General features: G+C 43.4%; 1 protein-coding gene across 8 annotated transcripts in view; it reads right to left on the reverse strand.

The window, feature by feature from the left end:
• Positions 1-26589, reverse strand: part of NCAPG2 (non-SMC condensin II complex subunit G2) — a 64202-nt gene extending 37613 nt beyond the window's left edge. The window contains exons 1-13 of one of the 8 annotated variants that reach the window (XM_043590054.1): positions 26465-26563; positions 25970-26081; positions 24870-25158; positions 24495-24614; positions 19719-19907; positions 19032-19146; positions 17340-17494; positions 14892-15026; positions 12160-12254; positions 9943-10012; positions 6553-6639; positions 3089-3184; positions 2376-2501 (exon numbers count right to left, since the gene is read on the reverse strand). In XM_043590054.1, coding sequence (XP_043445989.1) covers positions 2376-2501; positions 3089-3184; positions 6553-6639; positions 9943-10012; positions 12160-12254; positions 14892-15026; positions 17340-17494; positions 19032-19146; positions 19719-19907; positions 24495-24572 — 1146 coding nt within the window. In that variant the 5' untranslated portion in view covers positions 24573-24614; positions 24870-25158; positions 25970-26081; positions 26465-26563. Of the gene's footprint in view, positions 1-2375; positions 2502-3088; positions 3185-6552; positions 6640-9942; positions 10013-12159; positions 12255-14891; positions 15027-17339; positions 17495-19031; positions 19147-19718; positions 19908-24494; positions 25159-25556; positions 25753-25969; positions 26082-26464 lie in introns of those variants that run through there. The other 7 variants (XM_043590050.1, XM_043590049.1, XM_043590052.1 and 4 more) reach the window with 7 other exon arrangements.
• Between the last annotated feature and the right edge of the window lie 90 nt (positions 26590-26679).

The following is a 26679-nucleotide window of genomic DNA, read 5'->3' on the forward strand; positions in this document are numbered from 1 at the left end:
TTGAGAGAGGGAGAGAGAATGTGCGAGCATGGGAGGGGCAGAGAGAGGGGGAGAGAAAATCCCAAGCAGGCTCCGCACTGTCAGCATACAACCCGACAAACCCACAAACTCTGAGATCATGACCTGAGCAGAGATCAAGAGTCGACGCTTAACCGACTGAGCCACCCAGGTGCCCCTCTGTGTTCTAGTCTTCATACGGTCTATTAGCTCGAGTCTAACAAAGGTTTGGCATCTCTTATAGGTATTTTCTCTAATAAAAATTTGCCGTTCCTATGCATAATTTATTTTTCACCATAATTTATTTTCACCTTATTTCATAAGGTCCTGCTTCTTAAACTTATTAACATGTACATATTACACAACTGCTAAAATTACACTAAACTTCGTAGCTTGTAAACATATTTATTCATATAGTATTTCTACCAAGTGTGATGTCCTCACAGTAAGACTCCTTCAATTTATAATACAAAGGATTTTTAATGGAATAGAGATATAGTTACACCACTCATTAGCCAATATTCTAAGAATATCCAAGCCACCAAGCCATTGATAGCATCTCCATCTCCAAGAAACCAACAGCTCTCTACACACCTTTCACCTTGTAAATGAATACTAAACTCATCTCCAGAAATTCACCTCAGTTTCTAGTACAAGAGACACAGGATTCACCAATGTGTTCCTAATATTGTAGTAGGTGATCACATCACTTTACATATTTTTAATGTTCCTACGGAGAGTAACAGCCAGTTATTTTTTCTACATGTTTTTAAAATTTTAATCCCATTTAGTTAACATGCAGTGTTAAATTAATTTCAAGTGCACAACATGCGTTTCAACAATTTTACATTAGCACTTATTCTACTCAGTACTTCTCCAGATAAGTGCACTTTCAGTCTCACGTGCAACCACTGTCATGGTAATGCTAGATGCTTTGTATTTGATTTTTCACTGAAACCTTCTCACAATCCTACTGAGTATTATTCCCAGTTTTAAAGAAGAAATAGGACTCGAGAGAAATTAAGTAATTTGGTCAAGCCCAGACTTATGAAGGGGGAAGTGGAATCCGAAACAAAATGTGACTGCATGCTCTCAGTTGCTATGTATGCTGATGCCCGGCACAAGGCCTCAGGAGGTCCCCGTCAGGCTGTCCGCGGTGGCCTGCTCGTACGTTCCACTCAGGAGCAGGAGGGCCACGTGTACTCCGTGAGGTACAATAGGAGACATGTGCTGGCTGGACTGGCAGCACCCTGTTGGTCACCACGTCCAAGGCAGACACACACATTTCAGGTAAAAACTACAGTTCATAGATTTGGACACCAGAGTTAAAAAGAGCAAAAGTTTTTCACAGTTTTTTCGCTAAAAGTACCAAAATCTAGTTTTGATTTGCCCATTATTCCCACAAAAGTAATGATTCTCAAAGGGAATTTTAGGTAAATATACGTGGATAAATACTACTAACTGTCCATTGTAGGCATGCGTGTGTCTGTATGTAAGTGCGTATGCCTGTGTGTGTGTGGGTATATATGTGTGTGTGTGTGTGTATACACATGCACGTGTGTGTATTTGCATACAAAGAGCTAAATCTACACATATTCTTTACACTACTGTTTCGACTTTCTGCATGCCTGAGATTTTTCATTAAGTTAAAAAATAAAGTGCCATGGGTAACCATCATTATCAGAACATTTTTGCTATCACTTTCTAAAATTTTATTCTACTGACCAGGAAGCACTTTTTAGCTTGTGTTAGGAAGCCCTGGAAATGTAAGGCAATGTAGAGAAATAAGCACATTCCAGCCACCTGAAAAAGACCCGCAGCATCCTTGGAAATAAACGTGGCATCCTAATGTTCTCATGTCTCATCTGAAAAAGCAGTCATGTGAAAATTCCATTGCAACAAGCATTATTTACAGACTCGCCTTAAAACATCACCAGGTTTGTTCATGCACACGACCCCACCACTTAGAGCAGGCAATATCAGCATCCCCAATTTGCAAAGACACAGAAAAGTTAGTGACCTGCCCAAAATTACACAACTCTTAACTGTGAAGTGGAATCAAATCTGGGGATCTTTAACCACATGTCATACTGCCTCTATGCTGGGGAGACAAGAATACACAAAAAACATTTAAAACTATATACAGTAATAAATAATCAGACGTTCCACAGGAGACAGAGAGAAAAAGAAAAGAACACCATCGGGTCCAAGCTGTCACAGAAGGCACCAGGGAGAAAATGGGTTTCTCAGAAGAAGGTGAAGATCTGGAAACCTTGCCATCCGAGGGCAGCACACAGGCAGGACAGGAGAAGCCAGGAGGCATACTGGGCACAGACAGAGCTGACCTCATAGGGGGCTCAGCCACATGCAATACGTACATAGAGTTCTTCAAACTGTTTCTGGATTTCGCTATCCATTTCAATGGCATTGAAGTTTGGGTCTCTGATAGGAAATGTTTCAATGAACAACAGGGCAGCGTTGGACCGGACTTCAGAATTTCGGGCCTGGAATAAGGAAACAGTGTTTCAGAATCCAAAGAGCAAGTGTTCAAAGGCTTCAGTGTGGATTTCTTAAATGCTTCTAAGTATCTCAGTATAGACTTACTTACAAATTAAAGACAATTACAGTATTTAAAACTGGCCAAACCTAGGAGACCTTCCGTGAGCTAAACCAAACTCTTGGCTCATTACTGACAGATATTAAAAGACTCAATGTCCACTTTATGTCACTAAGAAACAGTGACTATATCCCTCCCAAGACCAGATTTACAATGTTGAAAAGTACTAGTGTTCTCTCCCTGGAAGGGTGTCATCCTGTCTCCCAGTCATCAACAGAAGGGCCAGGATGGCCAAGCTCAGCTCTGCAGACTCCCAACGCCTCTGCTGGTTTACACAGCATGACAAACCCCTTCCTACTGTGTAGTCAGCACTTAACCAATTCAGATCTTCTTAATAAAAAAATAAAAAACATATGTCCCCAAATTTCACAAAGCTTTCAGTTTTCGTTACTACGTCATCACAATTCTGAACTAGAGCATGATACACTCAACAGCATAATTAGCACGTTCTAAACATGGACAGACTAACAGTACCTTTAGTCCTCTCCAAAGGATGGGTTTATATAATCTGTAAAGCATCTCTTCCACTCCCTGACGAACCTTCTTTTGATGATGAAAATAGCTCAGCACCTAAGAGTCAAGAAAAGAAGAAAAGAAAGGCAATGTTTTTAAAAAGAGCACTTAAGATCCTACTTTCAACACAGAGGACAGGTTGTTCTCTCCACCAAAATTGTCCTTCCTGCTTCACAAGTCTGGATAATTCTTTCCTAAGAGGAGAAGATACAGTGATACATATGCTATTGGTTCTCAATGCGTAAAGGTGATCACGTGAAAGAAACCAGTGGCAGAAACAAAGATCAATGTTCTTGGGCTACAAAAAGGTTTCGGTTGTAGTTTCTACTCTTCTAGCAATAACCAAATAACCTCAGAAAAAGTTCACAGAGACCGCAGCCCTCTGGGGTGAAGTGGAAAAAGAGTGTGTGGAAGAGTCAGCCTACATGGCTTCTACAGCCTGTTTCTGGTCCCACATCTGTGGTTCCAAGAACCTATAATGAGCCTCCGAAACAGGCACACGTCTCACAGTGGGTGTCACTGTTCAGTGGCCCCTCACCAGGTCAGCTTAACCTGGATGGCAAGTCCTTCCCAAACTGACGAACAATCAGAGAAGGGGCTGTGCACTCAGCTTCCACTGCTTTGTCCCTTTTCTACTGCCCTTTTCACCAGCCAGAATCTCTCTGCAACTCTTCAGACTCATCCCCAGCAACTATCAGTTTTGCCTCACTTCCTTAATTCACCACTCTTGGAACTAAAACTGTATTAGTGAAAAGTGGAAAATAAAAATTAAAACAGACTATCAAACAAGAGATTATACTTTAAGTGAACCTGAATCAATTTCACACAGTCTGGGGATTATTTTTTCTGACTTCTAGTTATTTAGGAATTTTTACTGATGGTGATAAGTGATATTAGTGTATAGGTTTTTTGTTGTTGTTTTTTTTTTTTTAATTTATTTTTGAGAGAGAAAGGGAGAACAAGCAGGGGAGAGGCAGAGAGAGAGGGGGACAGAGGATCCCAGGCGGGCTCCACACTGACAGTGGAGAGCCCGATGCAGGGCTTGAATGCACGAACCGCAAGATCATGACCTGAGCAGAAGTTGGATGCTTAACTGACTGAGCCACACAAGCATCCCTATAGTTTTTTTGAGTATAGTATTATCAAGTTTTGATATCAATGGTATACACAGAAAGATTTTTAAATAGCTTTATCAAGTTGTATATCATGTACCATAAAATCTGCTCTTTTAAAGTATATAATTCAATGGGCTTTAATATATTTACAGAGTTGGGCAACCATTACAACTACCTAATGTTAGAAGATTTTCAACAACAATATGGGAATTTTTACTTCCTTTCTTTTTTTTTTTTTTTTTAAGTTTATTTACTTATTTAGAGGGAAAGAGAGCACTCGCAAGCAGGTGAGGGGTAGAGAGAGAGGGAGAGAGAGAGAATCCCAAGCAGGCTCCATGTTGTCAGCACAGAGCCTGATGTGGATCCCACACACTGTGAGATCATGACCTGAGCTGAAACCAAGAGTCAGACACTTACTTAACCGACTGAGCCACCAAGGCACCCTGGGGATTTTTACTTTCAAATGACATATGAAGCATTTCCTAAAGCTTCTTTCAACATATCAGTAAAATAATTTATCATATAAATGTGATGTTTACCAAAAAAGCAGATTTGAGGAAGAAGCTATAATGTATTATAAGCAATGATAAGAGTTAAAGTCCAGGAATATACTGCATTCAAAAAGTGAAATTAAAAAAAGTGAAATTTAATGTTCTTCCTTTTAATTGTGTATTTTGACATAGTTTATCAAATAGTGATATCTATACATATAATATCTTAATTACTCAGACTACCAGAGCAGAAATCAAATATGAAAAAAAGTCTTTATTTTCTACCAAAAAGGAAGCAATTATGTCACAAATTTATAGTTAAACATGCTACCATTCCTTATGATGTATCTGAAATACAAATCATATATGTAGAATAAATGACCCAAACTGACCTACAATTTAATGAAACCACACTAGGATTATGTGTCGCTGGGGCAGGAGGCAGGAGACAATTGGATATATTCGTCTCTGGGTATTTTACCTATGGATAATTCAAACTAACATACCAATAATGTAAAGATGTTTTTGTATCCTTTCAAGCTTGATATATTTACACTCCACAAATAATAGTAATACCTTACACAAAAAAGTAAAGAGATAGTCTTTGTTCATTTAGCTTCTTGACATGCAGTTGCCAAAATGAAGCACACAAGGCATTATTCCTGGTTTAGGACAGTGATCTTGGGTCCTAAACAGACCACATTTTCCAATTCCTCCTGCCAAGATCATTATGATTATCAAACACCTATCAGTGTCATCATGACACTGATAATAAAATAAAGCCTTATTTATTATTTAGTCAGCTCATTTACAATATAAGTATAAAATTCATATCTAAATTCTAAAATTAGCATTTAAAAAAAAGTTTCTTTTAAGTAAACTCTATGCCACATGTGGGGCCCTAACTCATGAACCTGCAACCAAGAGTTGCATGCCCTACTGACTGAGCCAGCCAGCCACCCCTAGAATTAGCTTTTAAAAACAAATCTTAGGGCTCCTGGGTGGTCAGTCAGTTAAGTATCAGACTTCAGCTCAGGTCACGATCTTGAGGTTTGCGAGTTCAAGACCCACATCGGACTCTCTATTGTCAGCACAGAGCCTGCTTCGGATCCTCTGTCTCCACTTCTCTCTCTGCCCCTCCCCTGCCTGCACAAACGTTCACTCTCTCTCTCTCTCTCCCTCAAAATAAAATAAAATAAAATAAAATAAAATAAAATAAAACAATAATAAAAATAAATAGGGGCACCTGGGTGGCTCAGTCGGTTAAACATCTGGCTTCGGCTCCGGTCATGATCTCGTGGTTTGCGAGTTCGAGCCCCGTGTCAGGGCTCTGTGCTGACACTCAGAGCCTGGAGCCTGCTTCGGATTCTGTGTCTCCCTCTCTCTCAGCCCCTCCCCCACTCACACTCTATCTCTCTCTCAAAAATAAATAAAACATTTTTTAAAATTTTAATAAAATTTAAAAAGTAAAAACAAAATTGATCAAAAGAAACTATCAAAACATTTATTCCATTTGTTTATAGAATATCAAAATGCATGAAAGTAAATAATAAAAATAATCCCAAATATCCATTTTTGAGAAAAGTGGTAGTGGTACTTAGAAAGTAAGGATTCTGGATATTTTTATGTCAAAGAATTTAAAAAAATTTTTGGGTAAGGTTCTGGTTCTCTTAACAACATACCTTTCTTTTCCTAGTTACAACTGCCAGGTACCGAGTATCAAGATTCTAAGAAAGCTCCTTTAAGCTGATGCCTGTGGGGGATTAACTTAATTCTTAGTGATAAAAACATCACCAAGAAAGCCGCACGCCTCGCTCACCTCGCGCACCCTGGAGTGCACTGGAGACTTGCGCGGGAGGTGAATCCCATGGTGCATGAAGTCCTGGATGCACCCGTGCTCGATTGTCTGCAACGGCAAACACAACGTGAGTTACCACCTGGCACCGGCGTGTGGTCCGACAGATGACAGGGCAGGAGGTGCAGTCACTGGAGTCGGCTCTGTCCTCTTCAAGTTCACGGGGGAAAGCACCAAGGTCCTCTGTTGAGAGCTTTTCTACTTTGAGTCCACACCTCCTAGCATCCCTTCAGCTTTGATACTCCCTTATTTCTTTCTCCTCTGGTGAACTACCAAGCCTGTGCTAGATGGCGGAGCAAGCTTCTACCTACCCCTTGAGGCCAGTTCAAGCCAGATGGTTCAGGGACTGAGTATGGCCTGGGGGCCCCTCTTCTGAGTCTTCCTGACCCAGATGATCTCAGACTGGATCTGTCCCCAGAACTGATACTGAACCACCTGAAAGATGGGGGCTGGGACTCCAAAGTGACCAAAAGAAGATCTTCCAGGACTTCCATGGAGAGGACAAGGTGGGGCTGTGGGTGTGGGAAACTCTTCAATTAGCCCATGCCACCTACGGACCTTCAGAGTTGGGCAACGGAAGCAGAGCCAACCACCAGGGGCAGCCCGAATCCCAACGACTCTGTTGTGTTGCCCTGCACTCTGTCCCCACACCTGGGGCTCCACGGCTTTAGGGAAGGACATAAGAAAGCTACTACTATCAGCCTCCTTCATTATCTCCGAAAATACCTCCTTCACCTGAAGCCACTAATAAGTCTTGGCATCCTGTATGTGGGGACCCACACACCGACTTGTGATGAAATGCAATATGGGGTGCTACCTATGGAGTGTTTGTGCCACAACAGCTGGAGCTGGAGAGCTAACTACCAGAATGTGGGCACCCTACAGGATAGCTGATCCAGGCTCTTCAACACACCCATGCATGGCACAGGTTTTGAAAATGGAAAAGGAGAGAGGGAGGAATGCTCTGAGAAATTTAAATGAGTTAACAAGCAAATGCCATGGGAGACTTAATGGATCCTGATTCCAAAGAAAGCTCTAAAAAGACATTTTGAAACAAAACAGAGAAATGTAAATATTTTCAAAAATACCCAGAAATCGTTAATTTTGTTAAGTATGTTACTGGCATTGTATACCTACATTCCTTAGAGATACACACTGCAGTACGTGGACATGAGATGTCACATTTGGTTGCTTTAAAAAGCTGAATGGAGGGAGGAAGCAAGGGAGGGCAGAGAGCCTGAGAAGTAAAAAGCTGGCACTCATTTGGTACAGACTCAATCAAACAATCATGTTTTTAACTACAAACACCTATTTTTTTTTTTTTTTTTTTTAATGTGGATTGACTGACTGAGATCTCTATACCCAACATAGGGCTGGAACTCACGTCTGGAGATGGAAGAGTCGCACATTCTACCAACTAAGCCAGCCAGGTGCCCCTACAAACACCTGTTTTTAAAACCACTACTGGAAAAAGGGGGAACAAATATTCTTTCCTGTGAACAAGTGTTATGCAATAATAAAACAATGCAAAAATGAATACCAATGTCCTGGTTTTGCCTTTTCCTCAAAAAAAATAATACACTGTAGGGGCGCCTGGGTGGCTCAGTCAGTTGAGCCTCCGACTTCGGCTCAGGTCGTGATCTCATGGTTTGTGAGTTTGAGCCCCACGTCGGGCTCTGTGCTGACAGCTCAGAGCCTGGAGCCTGCTTTGGATTCTGTGTCTCCCTCTCTCTCTGAACCTCCTCCGTTCATGCTCTGTTTGTCTCTGTCTCAAAAATAAATAAATATTAAAAAAAATAATAATAATACACTGTAAAATGACTGTGGATGTTGTCGGCAGGGGAATGTAAGCGGTAAGTTTTTATCTTCCAGAAGTCAGTGACAAACCCTGATAATATAAACCAAGCTTAAGCTGCACAGGAGCAGAGTGGATAGAAAGCAGCCCAAACATCAGTAAACACCTTCCCTACCCACCAGCTCAGGGCCTGCTCCCCAAAAAGCAAAGACCCCTCTTCGACTTAAGAGTAAAAATTTTATTCTCAGAAGGAAAAAAAAAACACATTTAAGAACCCAGTATGAGGGGCGCCTGGGTGGCGCAGTCGGTTAAGCGTCCGACTTCAGCCAGGTCACGATCTCGCGGTCCGGGAGTTCGAGCCCCGCATCAGGCTCTGGGCTGATGGTTCGGAGCCTGGAGCCTGTTTCCGATTCTGTGTCTCCCTCTCTCTCTGCCCCTCCCCCGTTCATGCTCTGTTTCTCTCTGTCCCAAAAATAAATAAAAAACGTTGAAAAAAAAATTAAAAAAAAAAAAAGAACCCAGTATGAGAAAAATATAAGGGATATCAGCCAAAAACACTTTCTTTTTACTTTTTCAAAAAGGCCTTTGAATGTCTTATTGTAATTGTGAATTATACAGCCACATCTTCACAATGCAGATATTATGTCGTCATTAAAGGTAAGCCATATTCAAAACAAATGTCTTTAAATTCTCAAAAACAATATAACTAAAAGCTATGAGGTAGTCTGAGATAGGCACAGAAATGGGAACCCTAACCACAAACACAATTTTAAATTTTCTAGTGGCAACATTAAAAACAGAAAAACAAAACAAAACAACTCAGGTATATTTATTTTAGCAATATATTTTGTGCAGCCCAATATATTTAAAACACTATCATTTCGGGGCGCCTGGGAGGCTCAGTTGGTTGAGCGTCCAACTTTGGCTCAGGTCACGATCTCGCGCTCCATGAGTACGAACGAGCCCCGCGTCGGGCTCTGTGCTGACAGCTCGGAGCCTGGAGCCTGCTTCGGATTCTGTGTCTCCCTCTCTCTCTGGCCCTCCCCCCATTCATGCTCTGTCTCTCTCTGTCTCAAAAATAGATAAATGTTAAAAAAAATTTTTTTTAGATAAATAAATAAAACACTATCATTTCAACATGCAAACAATGTTTCAAAAACACATTCATGAGCTATTTCATGCCCTTCTTTCCCCACTACATCTTCAGAACCTGACACTTACAGCACGTCTCCGTTTGGACTGGACACATTCCCAGTGCATGGCAGCCACAGGTGGCTGGACAGCACAGACCTAACAAAGCTACCAAAATGCTACTCGGCAAATCTTGACGTCACTCAAACTGCACATCCCAGTGGGTGGCGAGAGTCCTGGGTCTGTGGCTGAGCACGAAAATTTATAGGAATGAGAGTGAATCCCCATCACATAAAGTCTCATTATCTGCCTTTATTTTGACAAAGAGCATCAACACAGATATTAAATGACTATCTGTGATGACTTATTTGGTAACTAGAATACGACAAAAATAAATGTTAACATTTAATAAAATGGAAAGAAAATACCTCCAATATTTTCCCTGAAGCCTTTTTCCAAGCTCTGAAATAAATTTCTGCAATGTGTACCATCAAAGATCTATTAAAAAAAAAAAAAAAAAAAAAGTTAGTGAAAGTTCAAACTTTTTTTTTAAGTTTATTTATTTTTTTTAGTAGTCTCTACACCCAAAGTGGGGCTTGAACTCACGAGCCCGAAATGGGGAGTCACATGCTCTTACACCTGAGCCAGCCAGGCGCCCCCCAAACAATCACACTTTTAATGTATCATTTCAGGTCCCCTCCTATCCTAGAACAGGAGGAACCCCACCACAGACTAGTGCTCTGCAAAGTACCTGCAGGAACAGGTTATCTACCTGCAGTAGAGAGAAGAAAAGGGAAGGGATTTTGAGAAGGGGAACTGAAGTATCAATTTTCTTCCTTCTCAGTCAAGTTTAGTAAAGAATGTCTAAATATAAATAAAATTTCGACTTGGGGGTCAATTTTGGACTTTCCAGACTACTAATTCCCTCAAGTTTAGGGAGCCCTAAAATACCAGAGTTGATTTTAGAATCACAGTTTAGAAATCTACTGTTCAACCCAAATATTTTGCCAGTGAGGAAACAGGAGGAAAAAGCATTCTTGCGAACACCAGGAGCTTTGTGATAGGGATTCAGAGTCAAAGCTCAGCTCAGTACTTACACAAGCTGCCTGACGGAGGGAAACTCAGTAACCAAGCCCACCTCAAGAGTTTAAGAATTCAGTTTTAAAACGCACACTAAGTACTCAGTTGCAGAGCAGATTAAGCACTGAGCTCTTTACCTGCCACACAGCAAACATTCAAACATTTGCCATGACAGTTTCGACTGCTGTTAGTTTCCAAGATGTTGGGCACTCAGGCTCGTGCACGTATGCCTAGACTCTTACCCTGCAGGACCCTTCCCACCAAACTACAAAGCTCAATCGCGGTAAACTGGGGAGCAGATGTTACATTCATGGTGTCAGAAGTGCAAGTGACATGGAATTTACTGCGAATGAGGCTAAGATTTAACTGGCAAATAATTTACTAAAGAATAAACACAAATTAAAATCTTAATTTCAGGGGCGCCTGGGTGGCTCAGTCGGTTAAGCGTCCGACTTTGGCTCAGGTCATGATCTCATGGTCCATGGGTTCGAGCCCCACGTTGGGCTCTGTGCGGACAGCTCAGAGCCTGGAGCCTGCTTCAGATTCTGTGTCTCCCTCTCTCTCTGACCCTCCCCCGTTCATGCTCTGTCTCTCTCTATCTCAAAAATAAATAAACATTAAAAAAAAAAATCTTAATTTCAATGTCATTACTGAAAAAGAATGATTTCCCATAGCAAGGAAAAAACTATCCAGTGATACCACAGTACATAATGAACACATAATTAAAATAACAATACAGGGTCACCTGGTTGACTCAGTCAGCTGAGCATCTGTCTGACTCTTGATTTCGGCTCAGACCATGATCTCACAGTTCGTGAGTTTGAGTCCCACATCGAGCTCTGCACTGGCAACATGGGACCTGCTTAGGATCCTCTGTCTCCCTCTCTCTCTTCCCCTCTCCCCACTCACACTGTGCACTCTCCCCCCCCCCCAAAAGTAAATAAACATTAAAAAAAAATAACAGTACACAATAAAAACAGTACAAAATAAATAAGAGATAGTTTCTAAAGTTTCCAATACATTAATATAACTTAAAAAGTCAGGCCAGGGGCGCCTGGGTGGCTCAGTCGGTTAAGCGTCCGACTTCAGCTCAGGTCACGATCTCGTGGTCCGTGAGTTCGAGCCCCGCGTCGGGCCCTGGGCTGATGGCTCAGAGCCTGGAGCCTGTTTCGGATTCTGTGTCTCCCTCTCTCTCTGACCCTCCCCCGTTCATGCTCTGTCTCTCTCTGTCTCAAAAATAAATAAAAAATGTTAAAAAAAAAAAAAAGTCAGGCCAAATTGACAATTTCATAATCAGATTAAGACAGCACAAAATATTGGGGCGCCTGGGTGGCTCAGTCGGTTGGGCATCTGACTTCGGCTCAGTCATGATCTCACGTTTCATGAGTTCAAGCCCCCCATCCGGCTCTGTACTGACAGCTCGGAGCTTGGAGCCTGCTTCAAATTCTGTGTCTCCCTCTCTCTGCCCCTCCCCTGCTCACGCTCTCTGTCACTCTTAAAAATAAACACACAAAAAATTTTTTAAAAAAAGACAGCACAAAATATTAATTACCTTTCATACTTACTTTGGTAATCCCTGTAACTGGTTTTTAATGGTCTCATGGATCATTTTAATAAAATGTATATTCCAACTGAAGAGAGAACTAAGAAATCTTCTTCCCTGTAAATGATAAAAAAGATACAATGTTGAAATTGCAACCAAAAGACATAATGTTGAAATAGCAACCAAGTAAAAATTTTGCAGTAACTAAAAAACAAATAATTCTTTGGATGTTTAGTAACACTAACAAAGGAAGCATCCATAACTGTAACTAAGGACAGCAGTGGAAGCCCCTGGAGTGAAGCAGCTGGGCAGCAGGGCAAGAGCCAGAAGACACCCTTGAGCTCCTTTGCTGGACCACAGGATTCCGCGTTTACCATGCTGCCCAGTAGCTAAGTTAATTAGCCCACAAACATCTCATTCTGGCTCTGGCACGGATGTCTGCATAACCTAAAATCAAAGTATGCTTGAAATCTAGCATTTGGAGATGGGAGGGGATTGAACATCAGTTCCTATCACCTTCTACAAATGAGAAAACTGAGGATCTGTAAAGTTAAGAGGCTAAGTATCTACCAAACTAGAATTTTCAAATACACACACTGCCCATGTTAATTTATACGCATACTACTAAATTACACGTAGACCTAAAAAGCAGTAATGATACTTGTACTCCATAGAGCACAAAAATACATCCTCCAAGAATTTTCCCAGAGAACAGCACCATCATCTCTTCACTGCTTACCAGTCTACCACTACTGTCTCTGGAATCCTATGGCAATGCAACACACTTTGATATAAATGGCAGGGGACCGTGCTTGCAACAGGCAAGTTAAAAACAAAAAGTATTTACCGGAAGTAATTTGCCATTATAGCACAAGATTATTTGTCATTTACTGAGAATGACGAAACTGACCTAACTAAAGCAATGACTGATTAAGAAACTAAGTTTGGATATTGTAAATCCAAAAGACATCAATTTAAATAAAAGAGGAGCATTAACATACACAAAAATTTACGTCTATACTGCCTACTTGCACTTACACACACATAAGCTGATGTGCAGGTCACCGTGTACTATATACAAGTCACTCTAAATAGAGTTTACTTGTCTGAACCCACTCTCAGCTGCTTTACTGTCCTTAACTTTAACCACAGTCCTGGAGATGCTGAGGGCACAGGCCTCAGGTCTAGTGCCTTTTCCAACAACGATGATGCAGTAAAAGCAGTAAGCACAGTCAGGGAACCTCCCAAGTGCTCAGTCCCTGCCAGCACCTGTGCTAAAGGTTCTATGCACATCACCTCGTGTGCTCCTCAGGAATCCTGAGAGAGAAAACACCCTTGTTCCTATTTTACAGAAGGAAACACCAGGTTCCAGGTAGTCTGATCAACCACCTAGTAAGTGAACAAACAGGGATCTAAAAACAGCCTTTCTGACCCTTGGTCAGTACGGTCAGTAATCACATATGGTCCTTTAACCTAGCTGACAGGAGAGGGTGTCCTGGAGTGGGCAAATCGGGTCAAACCGTGTCTTTGCCCCTGACTAGCTGCAAGACCGTGAAAAAAAATTGTTCATTTAAGGGCCTCAGAACTGGTACTCGTCCTCCTCTGAGAGTCCCTCCCCACCTACTTCAGGGAGTAGTGAGGACTCCCTCCTTCTGCCTCATACACGTCTGCAAGCAACAAGCAAACAGAAACAAAGGCTATACTCTGCAACAAAAACAATATTCTTCTCTGCATCTCTGGCATGGGAATATAGTCAATGTTTAATAAAACAAGACGACAGAAGAATACTAAGATAACAAATCAGAACTGTCCAATAAAACCATGCAAGCCTCTCTGTAACTTTTAATCTTCTAATAGCCATGTTAATAAAAGTAAAAAGGCTAAAGTAATTTTTTTTTTAATATTTTTGACAGAGAGAGAGCATGAGTGTGGAGGGAGGGGCTGAGAGAGAGACAGAGCGTGCGCACGCACGCACAAGAAACAAAGAATCCAAAATGGGCTCTGCTCTGTCAGTACAGATCCTGATGCAATTCAAACTCATGAACTATGAGATCATGACCTGAAGTCTGATGCTTAAGCAACTGAGCCACCCAGGTGCCCCTATTATTGATTTTAATAATATATTTATGGAAACCAGTACAACCAAAACATTAGCATTTAAATATGTAATAAATATATAAAAATTATTAATGAGCTATTTTACATTCTTTCTTCATACTAAGTTTTGAATCCACATATTTTTCACTTAATGCCACAATCTGCCCGTATTTCATGTGCTCAGTAGTGACATAGGGGAATGGCCACCAAAATGGACAGTGCAGCAGTGAACGGAAGCCTCTCTTTGGATTTACTGGATGGCTAGAAAGAAGAAATCAAGAAGACCACTTGACAACAGTTCTCAGTATGTGCCAATGACCTGGAATTATGGCAGAGGGTCGGGTCTGATGCACCAGGAAGTGTACTCTCAAACTTGTTTTTAATCATTCGTAACTTAAACTATAACCATGGTTCCCCCACGATTCACAGAGCCACCTATCACCATCTCATTTAATGATGAAATAAGCAATGATTTGTAAAGTGTTTGCAACATACTGCTATGCAGTAAAAATGTGCAATAAATAAAGTAACTCTTGATGGCTAGGCTGACTCCTTCATTAAAACACTGAGCATGGTACATCATCAACTACATGAACTTAGGAAAAACATCCATTAAAAAGCAGTTCACAAAACACCAAAAAAGAAAAACCCAGTTACCTCTTCTTTCTTGATATACTTAACACTTATGAAACACTCAAGCAGCATATCTTTAATTTCTTTACTTTCCTCTAAATCATAATCAAAGCAATACAAAGCTTGATGAATACGCCAAAGCCGACATATGTCTACACCCTAGGAATGACATAAAAAACAAAAACGTTAGTTTTTAATAAATAATTAAGGTCACATTTCAAATATGTCATAAGAATACATTATATTATAAATTATTACAACTCTGGATTGTTCATCAAAAAGGGAATAATGGCAAAAGCAAACAGAAGCACTGACAAGCAGTGCCGTCCAGTTTCTGCGCTGTGCACACCCTAGTCTGTAGCGAGCACTGCGGCGACCACCAGCCCCATTGGGCTTCGGAGCACAGAACCATGACTGGTGAGGGACCCAGCTTTTAGTTTCTTCACTACAAGTTAAATTGAAATAGCCCCATATTGGGCACCTGGCTGACTCAGTTGGTAGAGCGTGTCTCTTGGATCTTGGGGTTATGAGTTTGAGCCCCACATTGGGTGTATAGATTACTTTAAAATCTTTAAATAAATGAATCAACAAATAAATTTTTTTTATTAAAAAGATAAAAAGGCAGTGAAAATGGATCTTTTTTAAAACAGATTTTAAAAAGATAAACCGACAATGGCTTAAGGATAAATCCTGATGCAAACAAGCATTCTTCAATCCTCCTATGGCAAGCTGAGGGCACAACCACAAAAGGTCTTTTCTGTCACCAAACTGGTGGATCCTTGGAGGCCATGGTGGGACAGACACACGGACAGGGAGAGTGTGATTAAGTGCAAGCTTTCTACAAAGCTGTTGGCAATGTGTACCAAGAGCTCCAAATGTACATCAAGCTCAAATCCACTGACCTATGAATTACATTTCTAGAAATCTGTCGTAAGGAAGTAAAAATATGAGGGAGAGAAAGACAAAGAGAAATTCCTAAATATCCCTCAAATAGCAATGATCACCTTAGATAGTGGAATTATGGGTGATTTTTATCTTCCTCATTTTCCCTTTTATTCACTTGCCCAACTGTCTTAAGATGAACCTAAGTATCTGTTGTTCTGATCAGGGGAAAAAACTGTTCTTTTTCTAGATTTCTTAAGTGCACACCAAAGAGTAAAGGCTGAGAAGTGGACCAAGTTAAATTCAATCCTCAGTTGGTGGAGTGGGCAGGGGATGGGCTAGATGGTGACAGACATTGAGGACAGCAGTTGTTATGAGGAGCACTGGGTGCTGTATGGAAGCTCTACTCAGTCAATCCAATCCTCAACCCTGCTCTCCCTTGGCGCTCCCAAAACCTCTTCAGGCCTAGGCTGCAGTCTGACACCCCACCTCCCACAGGTGTGGCACCTGCACCTAAGCCTGAAGGCTTTCCCTACCACTCCTGCCCCCTTCCTCCTTCACTGCGTACATGCAGTCCTGGGCAGTCCGTGGTGGGGTCTGCCTCTCAGAGGACCGCACTGACACAGGCAGCCACTCCCACTCACCTATCTGTCATCCCATCCCTTCTTCACTACTAAAAATATCTCTACTTTTAACATTGGCAATGTATCCCTTCAAAAACCCCATTTGCAGCAGAGATGTGGCCATGTGACCAGATTCTGTATGCTGGATACAAGCTGAGAGTTTCTGAGAAGATCTCGCCTTGCTGCTTCCCTGCCTCTTCTTCCTGCCTGGAACTCACACCAGAAAGTGGAGGTGCAGCAGCCACCTTGCAGCCATGCAGTGGTAAGAGGAAGGATGGGGGCCATATACCCCAGAAGATGGACAAAGCCTGCATGAGACTGATATGTGGAACCACCGCCCCTGCCCACCCTTGACTGCCCACCTCTGAACATCCTAAGTTAAAAAGACAGTATCTGGGGTGGGGGGCACCTGAGTGGTTCAGTTGGTTGGGTGTCTGACTTCAGCTCAGATCATGATCTCACGATTCGTGGGTTTAAGCCCCGCATCAGGCTCTGTGCTGAAAGCTCAGAGCCTGGAGCCTGCTTCGGATTCTGTATCTCCCTCTCTCCCTGCCCCTCCCCTGCTCATGCTCTGTCTCTATTGCTCTTAAAAACAAATAAACATAAAAAAAATGAAAAATTAAAAAAAAAAAAAAAAAGACCCTAACTGGGAAGGACCTGCAGTCAGGCCACTTACAAGCAAACATAATTCCTAACTGATATGAACACATGTGCTTTTAAAGAAAGGTATGTTTGGTTTTTTTTAATGTTTATTTTTGAGAGAGAGACTGCGTGCGAGCGGGGGTGGGGCAGAAAGAGAGAGACAGAATCTGAAGCAGGCTCCAGGCTGTGAGCTGATAGCACAGAGCCCGATGCGGGGCTCGAACTCACCAACTGTGAGATCATGACCTGAGCCAAAGTCAGACGCTTAACCAACTGAGTCACCCAGGCACCCCAGGAAGGTATGCATTTTAAAAAGTAAACATACTGTTTTAGTCTCCAGACTCTTCTTTAATAGCATGATAAAAGCAGTCTTTCCCATATCTTCCTTGGCAGGCAGGCCTTTCTCCCACCACATGACACACAAATCCTGAATGGCGTTCTGCAGCTTTCTTTCAGATTCAGGTAACGCATATAAAATACCTAACACAGAGCACAGGATATGTCCCGTTAGTACAGCAAACCAGTATTTGTGTCAAGTACTACATAAAGTATTATGTACTTTAAATTGTAAAGTACTATGACTTACAAATGTTCGCTAAGCAAGTATCAGTTTATCTTTAACTTGCCAAAATTTATAAACATTATTTATAGAAGACAAATGATGTTAACTTAAAAAAACTGTTTACTACTGTTGTGAGAGCAGACCCAACAGAATACAGAATTTTAGAACTGGAAGACTCAGGTCACACTGCCCCAAACCGTAATTTAAGAGAAACAAGTACTGAAACTACCCGAACCCAAGTGCAACGACACCCACAGTTATTAACACTCAACACTGAAGCCAGGTCAGGTGTAGTGACCACGAATGCACTACAACTGTCCCTCGATAGGTTGGCCTCAAATTCTGGCTCACTGGTGGAAAACAGTAAAAGCAATTAGTATAATGAACATAAAGACTGCAGTGCTTTTATTAAAAGAAAAGCTCAAGAATAAAATCAAAATACTAATATTATGCTTATAATTATAATCCACAGATATCTGAATGCCATTACATCCATGTACAATCCCTGAATTAATGGGAAGTTAGGAGAAACTACAATACTAATGCTACTCATTTTATACAACAATTATTTGGGAACTGAAAATAAACTGTAGTAACGTTCACAAAGCTTTCGGATCTAGTTATATACTGATTAGGGGTAACTTCTTTTCTTTTTTTTTTTTTTTTAACATTTATTCATTTTTTGAGAGACGGAAAGAGACAGCGTGAGTGGGGGAGGGGCAGAGAGAGAGGGAGACACAAAATCCAAAGCAGGCTCCAGGCCCTGAACTGACATCACAGAGCCCGACGCGGGGCTTGAACTCACAAACCTTGAGATCATGACCTGAGCCGAAGTCAGATGCTTAACTGACTGAGCCGCCCAGGCGCCCCAAGAGGTAACTTCTTAATAAGACCTTGTATTTCCATGCAAGAATTCTGGATAAAACAGATACATAAATCCAAGTGACACTAAGAACGAAAAGTCTGATAGGAAAGTGTCACATGTAACTAATTTATTCACAGAGTGAGGGTGAGGGCACTTGGGTGATTTGTCTTAAAACTCATTAATTAAAATTATTTTTGCGGGGCACCTGGGTGGCTCAGTCGGTTGAGCATCCGACTTCAGCTCAGGTCATGATCTCGCAGCTCATGAGTTCAAGCCCTATGTCTGGCTCTGTGCTGACAGCTCAGAGCCTGGAGCCTGCTTCAGATTCTGTGTCTCCCTCTCTCTCTCTCTCTCTGACCCTCCACCGTTCATGCTCTGTCTCTCTCTGTCTCAAAAATAAATAAACGTTAAAAAAAAAATTTTTTTTTAAAAGAGTACTTCTTTGCTCCTTATCTAGCTAAAGTAAAAGAGCTTGAATGCAAAGTTATGCCTTAACACCTTCTGCTTCTACACGATGACCAGCTTCCTTTTACCGAGAATCATTTGATACCCACTTCTAAACATGCCACATTATCAAAAATGCAACTTACCATTTAACACGACTGCACATTCCAGTAAGTCTTCGTAGTTCTCACTTTCATTTATTACAGATACAGATGCAAGAATCACAGATGTAATTGCATGAATTATTTCTAGGTTTTTCTTCTACAAATGAAAAAATTCAAATTTCAAGTGAATTAAAATCAACTTAAAATACAATTTTTAGGGGCACCTGGGTGGCTCAGTCGGTTGAGTGTCTGACTCCCGATTTCACCTCAGGTCATGATCCCAGGGTCCTGGTAACAAGCCCTGCATCAGGCCTTTCACTGAGCATGGAGCCTGATTAAGATTCTCTCCATCTCTCTCCTCTCTCTCTCTCTCTCTCTCTCTCTCTCTCTCTCTCTCTGTCCCTTGGCCCCTCCCCTGTGCGTGCAGTCTCTGTCTCTCTCTTTAACAAAAAATATCATTTTTTTTAAATGTGAAGGTTACTAATTTTATAAAAATCAACCCACACTTCTAGCTTACTCTAAAAAGTGAATTAAAATTGAATACGGGTCACTTGTCCAAAAAGAACACCAACACTGAATGGCAGATTAATAATGGTAAGATTGGAAAAGCTAAAACTATAATAAACAGACTTCTAGCTTTAAATTTTTTCTTAACTTAAAATTACATACAATAACTATTTTTTAACAAAGAAAAGGTAACAAATTATATATCTGAAAGACCAATACTACCATTTTTGAATCCTGCTCTGTTTCCATATTGTCTTCACCCTGGACTTCCACCATCCGCCATCCAGCCACCGGGCTTTCCAACAGCACATCTGTTAATAAATTCTTGAGCCTTTGCCATAACTCTTCTTTCTGTTTCCTTGATAATTCATCTAGCAATTCATTTAGGCTGAAAGGGTCAGAAGCATCTTTCTGAAAAATAAATAGCAACTGTCATATTTCAAATACAAAATTTTAGTTCTATCCTTTTTAAAAACAGGCATCAAAAAAAGTTTAGGGGCGCCTGGGTGGCTCAGTCTGTCAAGCGACCGATTTCAGCTCAGGTTACGATCTTGTGGTCCATGAGTTGGAACCCCACGTCAGCTCAGTGCTGACACAGCTCAGAGCCTGAAGTCTGCTTCAGATTCTGCATCTCCCTCTCTCTCTCTGTCCCTCCCCCACTCATACTTTGTCTCTCAAAAATGAATAAATGTTAAAAAAAAAAAAAAAGGTTAAGTGCTAATTATTATTTCAAGAGCTGGGTTTAGTTTGTGAAATACATTCCTAAAGGGAAAAGTATAGGAATCATGAGACAAAAAGTAGCAGATTCCTCCTCTACCTATTCCACCCTAGTATCCTAGTCTTCGGAGTTTAAAATTTCACCCACTTAGCAAAATCCTCTCTGAAATCAATCCATCCAGATGTTCACCATCTCCACGCCTATAATCAGGTTACAAAAGTATGCTATACAATAACAACAACAACAACAATCATAATGCAGCCAACCCAACTGAGTGCACTTGAAGTTTCTGGTCTCTAACCTGACTTGGGCCCTCAACCTCTTATTCGTCTCTAGACATCATCCTCCCATTAGCCGATGAGACTACATCAGACCCTCTCAACTATCCTTAAAACCCCTGAGCCAACCACTTCGTCTCACTTTGAGCAGATGACCTCACCAACTCTTTGATACAGCAAATAGAAACCAGTATCAAAAGGGTAGAGGATCCATCTGAAAGGAACTCCCTATAGCCAATGCGATCACCAAAACAGTCAAATGTTACAAACATTGTAGTAATAATTGATCCAGGCAAGAATCATCAACAGATACTAAAACCAGTGGGTAGAAGTCTGATGAGGAGAAGTTTGACTATTTCCCTAATTACAACTTATTTCCCAAGTTACGATTACTTATTATGAAGGTACAACAGCAGCTTCACAACGGAGAAATGTGGCAGACACCTGACCTGAGCGAGTGGCTGATTAAAACTAACCTCACCAATAACAGGACCAACTGACACCATGTGCCTCCACTGAGGAAGACAGAACACCACTTATGCAGCCCCTGCCAAGATGCATAAGGTGTAAATAACCTAACTATCAAGTAAGGGCAAACTGAAGGATATGCCACAAAATAGCTGCCTACACTCTTCAAAACCATCAATGTCATGAAAAATAAAGTAAGGCTGAGAAACTCTCTAGATTAAAGAAGCTAACAAGTCATGACAACTGAATGTAATGTGTGACCATCAACAGGGTCCTGGATCAGGGAAAAAACACAAACGTGTACTGTAGGTAACAGTATCATTGTGCCAATGTCCAATAGCCTTGTAGGATTTTTGCTGTGATTACGTAAGAGGGTATCTTTGTCTAGGCAAACCACGCTGAAATATTCAGGGATGAGACAAATGCCTGCAATGGACTTTCAAATGACTCAAAAAGAAGAGGCAAAAGTGGGGCATGATAAAGAAAATGTGGCAGGTGACAAGTGGCAAGTCTAAGTGCAGGAGATTCAGGATTCTTATTCTTCCCGTAACCTTCCTTTAACTCTGCAGTCATTTCAGCAGCAAAGAGGAGAGCAGGTAGCCCCTCCAGGGCCCCCCCGCCAAGGCTACCCCCCCACCCTAACTCCTACCACCTTCCCTCCTCTCCCAGGAAAGCCCCACCTGGGCTGTCCAGGTGTGCACCTGCCTCAGGGCCTCCCCGTCCCCAACCCTCTTGTCCAGAGTTCTCCTCCCTCAGTCTCCACAGGGCCCATTACAATCTCTGACCAAAATCACACCTGGACACCCATCCCCTACCCTGCTTCCTCCTCTCCCTCCACCACCAAAAACCAACTCCCTCTGGGCAGAAACTTGGTATATGCTGTGTCCCAAGGCCAAGAGCAGAGCCTGGCATCCAGAAGGCACTCAGAACAAACTCTTTAAACGCTGACCCTCCAATCTCAAAGAACTACTGAGAGCAGTCAGTGCTGCTCCACAATGCTTATTTTGAAATGCAGATTTGTCCCAATGCAATTAACACATAAGGGAACAATCTGAGCAAAAGGAAATTTCTGGCTTGCCTATGTGGGATTTCATCACTAGGCGAATGCAGAAAGTCGCACCTGCTGAGCAGAGCTTGAGTCACGCAAAACACACACCTCAGACGCCAGCCAGCTCCTGGGAACCCACATGTGCTGCAACCCTCTGACCAGTTCTCTGTCCACCTGGCCTCTCTTCAAACTTTCCAGTCCTCCCAGCCTGGACTGTACTTTTCTCCTCTGTTCTCTTCCTCTCACACAGGGTCAGCAGGCCAGCCCCAGGGAGCACAGGAACTCACTTCCACCCGCAAACTCAGGCTCTTTTTCAAGGCAAATGTCATGTTCACTCCCATATTTATGTATTTCTTAGTGATTTGACTTGTATAAAAGTGCTGTTTTTTTATTAGGTCACTATCTCTTTTTTTAAATGTGTCACTGGTGAGGTTTTTGAGTGTTCTGCCCTTACCCCCATTTTTCCCATAATCCTTCTGTTTATTGCCCATTCGGCAGAGTACGTGATTTTTAGCAATGTGTAATATTGCATTATAGCAGAACTGACATTATAGCAGAATTGATGGGAGGTCCACCTAGTAGGCTTCCAACAGACTTAACTGCTTGGTTGACCATGTGAAACCTACAGAACGGCTCTTTGTATCACTCAACTTGAAGAAAACAAGTGATGTACAATCCTGCGTATTTTCATTTTTTTTGTTTAACTAAGAGCTACGTGGTGATTGACATACTAAATTACCGTTAATAAGGTGTGCTATTCATGAACTAAAACTAATGGCTATTAATACGAGGACTAACTCGGCATCCTACCGAGATGTCCGCTGCTGAGCAACAGTTCAAGGCTCTCCAGCACGTGACGGGGACAGCCGGAGGGAAGCACCTCAGAGAGTGCTCTGTGACCCTGCATGGACTGTGCCCCAAATGGTGCTGGCTTTGCCTTTTGATTTCAGATCATTATCATTTAGCTTCATCACCATCAATTTAGTGATTTTAGTTAACGCTACGATACTAGTTTGCAACAAGTCTTACGAACTTTAAACTATATGTGTGCTGTACATCTAATATAATACAAATCACCTGCACTCCTACTAAAGCAGGCATTAATGTAACATCTAAATAGTTGGCTCTCACAGACACTTCTGTGATGTGCTGCTCGTGAACTTGTGCTGGTTATGGGTAAGTTTACAGGGTACCATTTTACAATACAAAAATCACCTCATAAGCTCATTTCTCTCCTATAAAGAAAAATAACCTCATGAATGTTGCTAGCAACAAATTTACTGTTAGGTTCCTCTCTACTTCTTAGCGACTACTAACTTAATCTTCACTGCATGAGGTATGTGTCTCCTGCCCCAACGTCACAAGCATTTCAGAGTTGGTGCCTTAAGTGTTGGGCTCCTCAGAGTTCTGTCCAAGGCTTCTCTCGTTACACGACAGAGGATCCCGTGTGTCCCCGTGACTGAAGCTTCCAAGTGCCACTGAGGACACCCAAATCTGTCTCTCCCCAGGCCTCTTTCCTGGGCCTCAGATACTATCCATCCACCTGCTGGACACCAACTTGTGCCTGTCCCCCTGACAGTCATCCAGAACGTCCCAAATCGAGCCTATCTTCCCACTCAAACCTGCCTTCCTCCCACATCCAAGATCTCACTGGAAGGCACCACAAGTCAAAACCTGGGATCTGCCTTCACCCTTTCCTTGGCGCACATCCAGTCAACAGCACCCCCCCCCCCCCAACTGACAGCTCGCGCAGGGCACGGCCTCTTCATTCCTCTCCAGGCTTTCATGTGGCCCTCTTCGATCTATTCTTCGGATACAAACCCCCACTCCTCTCAGGATAAAGTCTCAGCTCCTTAAAATGATAAAGAAAGTCTGACGTAATTCAAGTGTCAGCCCTTGTGTCTTCCTGACCTGGCTTTCTGCACCCTAGCCCTACCGAACGCCTTCAAGTTCAAACACAACGTGCCTTCTCCGGTCCATAAACTTATCCCCTTCACTCTGAGAGCCTTCCCCACATCCCTCCTTGACTGGCTGACTTCTGTTTATTCCACAGCCTTTCCACTGGGACAGGAAAGAGTCCGTGGCTGGATGTGGGCACCCTCCCACACCCCTGCCCCAGCTGAGTCTTTACTCTGCTGTATTTCCAGACCTGAGTCCACCACAACACTGTAAATAACTTGAGGACCAAAAGAGTATGTCTTCCTCACTATGCCACCCACACGGCAAGAGATCTCTAAATATTTAAGTGTATAGAAACACACTGTGTTACATCACTTAGCATTCTTACACCTCTCCTAAAAGAAGCGGGAAATACCATTTGTGAGTACCTGCCGTCAGCAGGTCTATTTGAGTATACTCCTGTTTTTTTTAAATAAATCCTGGTTCCTAAGGACTCACTGAGACTACGAGATTTCATTTGTGTACTGATTTAAAAAAAAGTCTTATGTTAACAGCCAAATTACAATAAAGCTAAACATAAAACTTACATCAAGTTGAATAAACTGCAAAAATTCTCCAATCAGCTCCTTAGACACCGCTTGTACAAATGTCTCTCGTTTTTCCATGACAGATGAAACTGCTTTTCATATGGCATTTATTCTGTAACCCTAAGCAGAAAGCACAGTCAAACTGAAACTTGAATTTGCAAATATATCTTTTCCTACACGACATAATTTGGCACTAACATCCAAAACTGCAAAAAAACAAAACAAAAAACAAAAACCTGTACCATCTATGGTAGGCAGTTTTTATCCATATTCTGACATAAAACAAGTTATATCTACAAAATAATTCCCTTACTTTCTTTACTGAGGACAGTATCAACATAACACTATGTTATTATCAATTGTCAATGAAGTTACCAACAAAGGAAAGAGAAATCCGAACGGCTCGAGGAGGCTGGCCTCCTCCCCCTTTAGTGCCTTAGCAAGATGCTCAGGCAGGTCTGAGTCCGTTCAACAAAAGGCTGATCCCACGAAAACATGGGGGAAAGTGCCTTGGGAACAATAAAAGAAAGTACTGAAGAAAACGAATGAAAGCGGAGCCCCGCCGCTAGATCCTGAAGACTGTGCCTCTCCGAAGTGCCATTCCGCAAAAACAACGCAGTCACAGCCGCCCGTTGCCGGGCGAGGCGCTGGGCCCCCCGGGAGCCTGGAGGGAGAGCAGACCGTTAGGCGCCCAATCACAGGAGCCCGCTCCCACCCGCGCCGGGACCAGAGCTCCGGGGAGTGTGTGCAAGCGCCCTGCCCGCTGCGGCTCCCCCAGGAAACCCTACTTTCCATTCACACCCCGGGGCCGAAAGCCAGCAGCCAACAGGCAGCCAACAGGCAGCCACCAGGCAAGGTAAGTGACGGAGCACGCAGGCAAGCAGACCCTTCGCTCCAGAAACAAATGAGAACCTCCCGGGCCTTACAGACAGAGCAATCTGGAAAGTCACCGGCACCAATGACAGCACTTTCGGGGACAGAAAGTCCTCGTAAACCTCGAGTTCCAGGTCTTAACGTCTAAGTTAAACCCACAAAAATGGAAATAAGGTGCCCAGTGCGTACCACTGGGGCCTGGCCACCTCACTCCTCGGCTCTGCGGGCTGAGCTAGAGAACAGAACTTCCGATTGGCCCGGCAGCAGGCAGGGTGGCCGGCGACAAGCTTGATGACTAATAATGGCCAGCAGCAGCCCATGGGTTTAAAAACAAACATTCCGAAAAGGTGCGCTCGCGACACGGACTCACACGTCTTGCGCGCGGGTCTCGGAACTCTGCCCCTCCCGTGGACCCGTGGGAACGCCCCTGGCGTGCTCCGCCCCCAAGGGCACCCGCGGCACCTCCGTCTCAAGCACGGCAATCTACGTGTCCTGACCGCGTTCACCACCAAACGCCCCATCTCCTGACACTCGTGACTGCAGCTGCTTCCAACTCCCAGGCTACCCCCACCCCCCCAGGGGCCGCCTTCGGCTTCTCGTACTATTCGTGCCCGCGTCCGCGCCCGTCCGGCCAGATGCTGCCTGCAGGCTGAGGCGTCATCGCACACGCAGTTATCCGTCCCCACGGCGGCAGGGCGCTCTTCACACAGGAGCCTGGGCCGAATTACGAGGAGCGTTCAAAGGAGGCGCCTGTCGCCTTGTCACCACCTGTGGGGCTGCGCGCCAGCCCTCCCACGAACAAGCCCCCGCCCGGAGCAAAGCACTCCCGTCAGAACGACGACAGACGCTTGGGGACAGGTTCCCGGGCAGCCTGGGTCCAGGGCCGGGGTCCTCTGTGAACTCAGCCCCGGAGTCGGGGCGTCGGCGCGCTCAGGGCCCCGGTGCCCGCCGCCCCAGGGCCGCCGCAGAGCCACCGGCCGGGCCGTGGAGCCCACGCGGAGGCTGTGCGACTGGGGGCTCCACCTGACCGACCCCCGCCGCTTCCCGGTCCCTGCCCCCGCCCGGAGCCCTTCGCCTGCCGGCACCGCGGCGCTCACCTCGTCCCGGAAACCCGCCGTTTCCCGCGCTCGGACCAGATTCAAACCCGCCCGCCCGCGCCCGCGACGCGCTCCGCCCGCCTGCGCGTCATCACGCGCCGCTCTCGCGAGAGCCGGGCACACCTGGGCGGGGCCGCCGGAGGGCGCTCTGCACGCCCCGCCCCGCCCAGCGGCGTCCTGACCACGCCCCTACGCTGCATACCCCGCCCCGCCCT

This window comes from Prionailurus bengalensis, chromosome A2 (assembly GCF_016509475.1).
Source record: "Prionailurus bengalensis isolate Pbe53 chromosome A2, Fcat_Pben_1.1_paternal_pri, whole genome shotgun sequence".
NCBI lineage: Eukaryota > Metazoa > Chordata > Mammalia > Carnivora > Felidae > Prionailurus > Prionailurus bengalensis.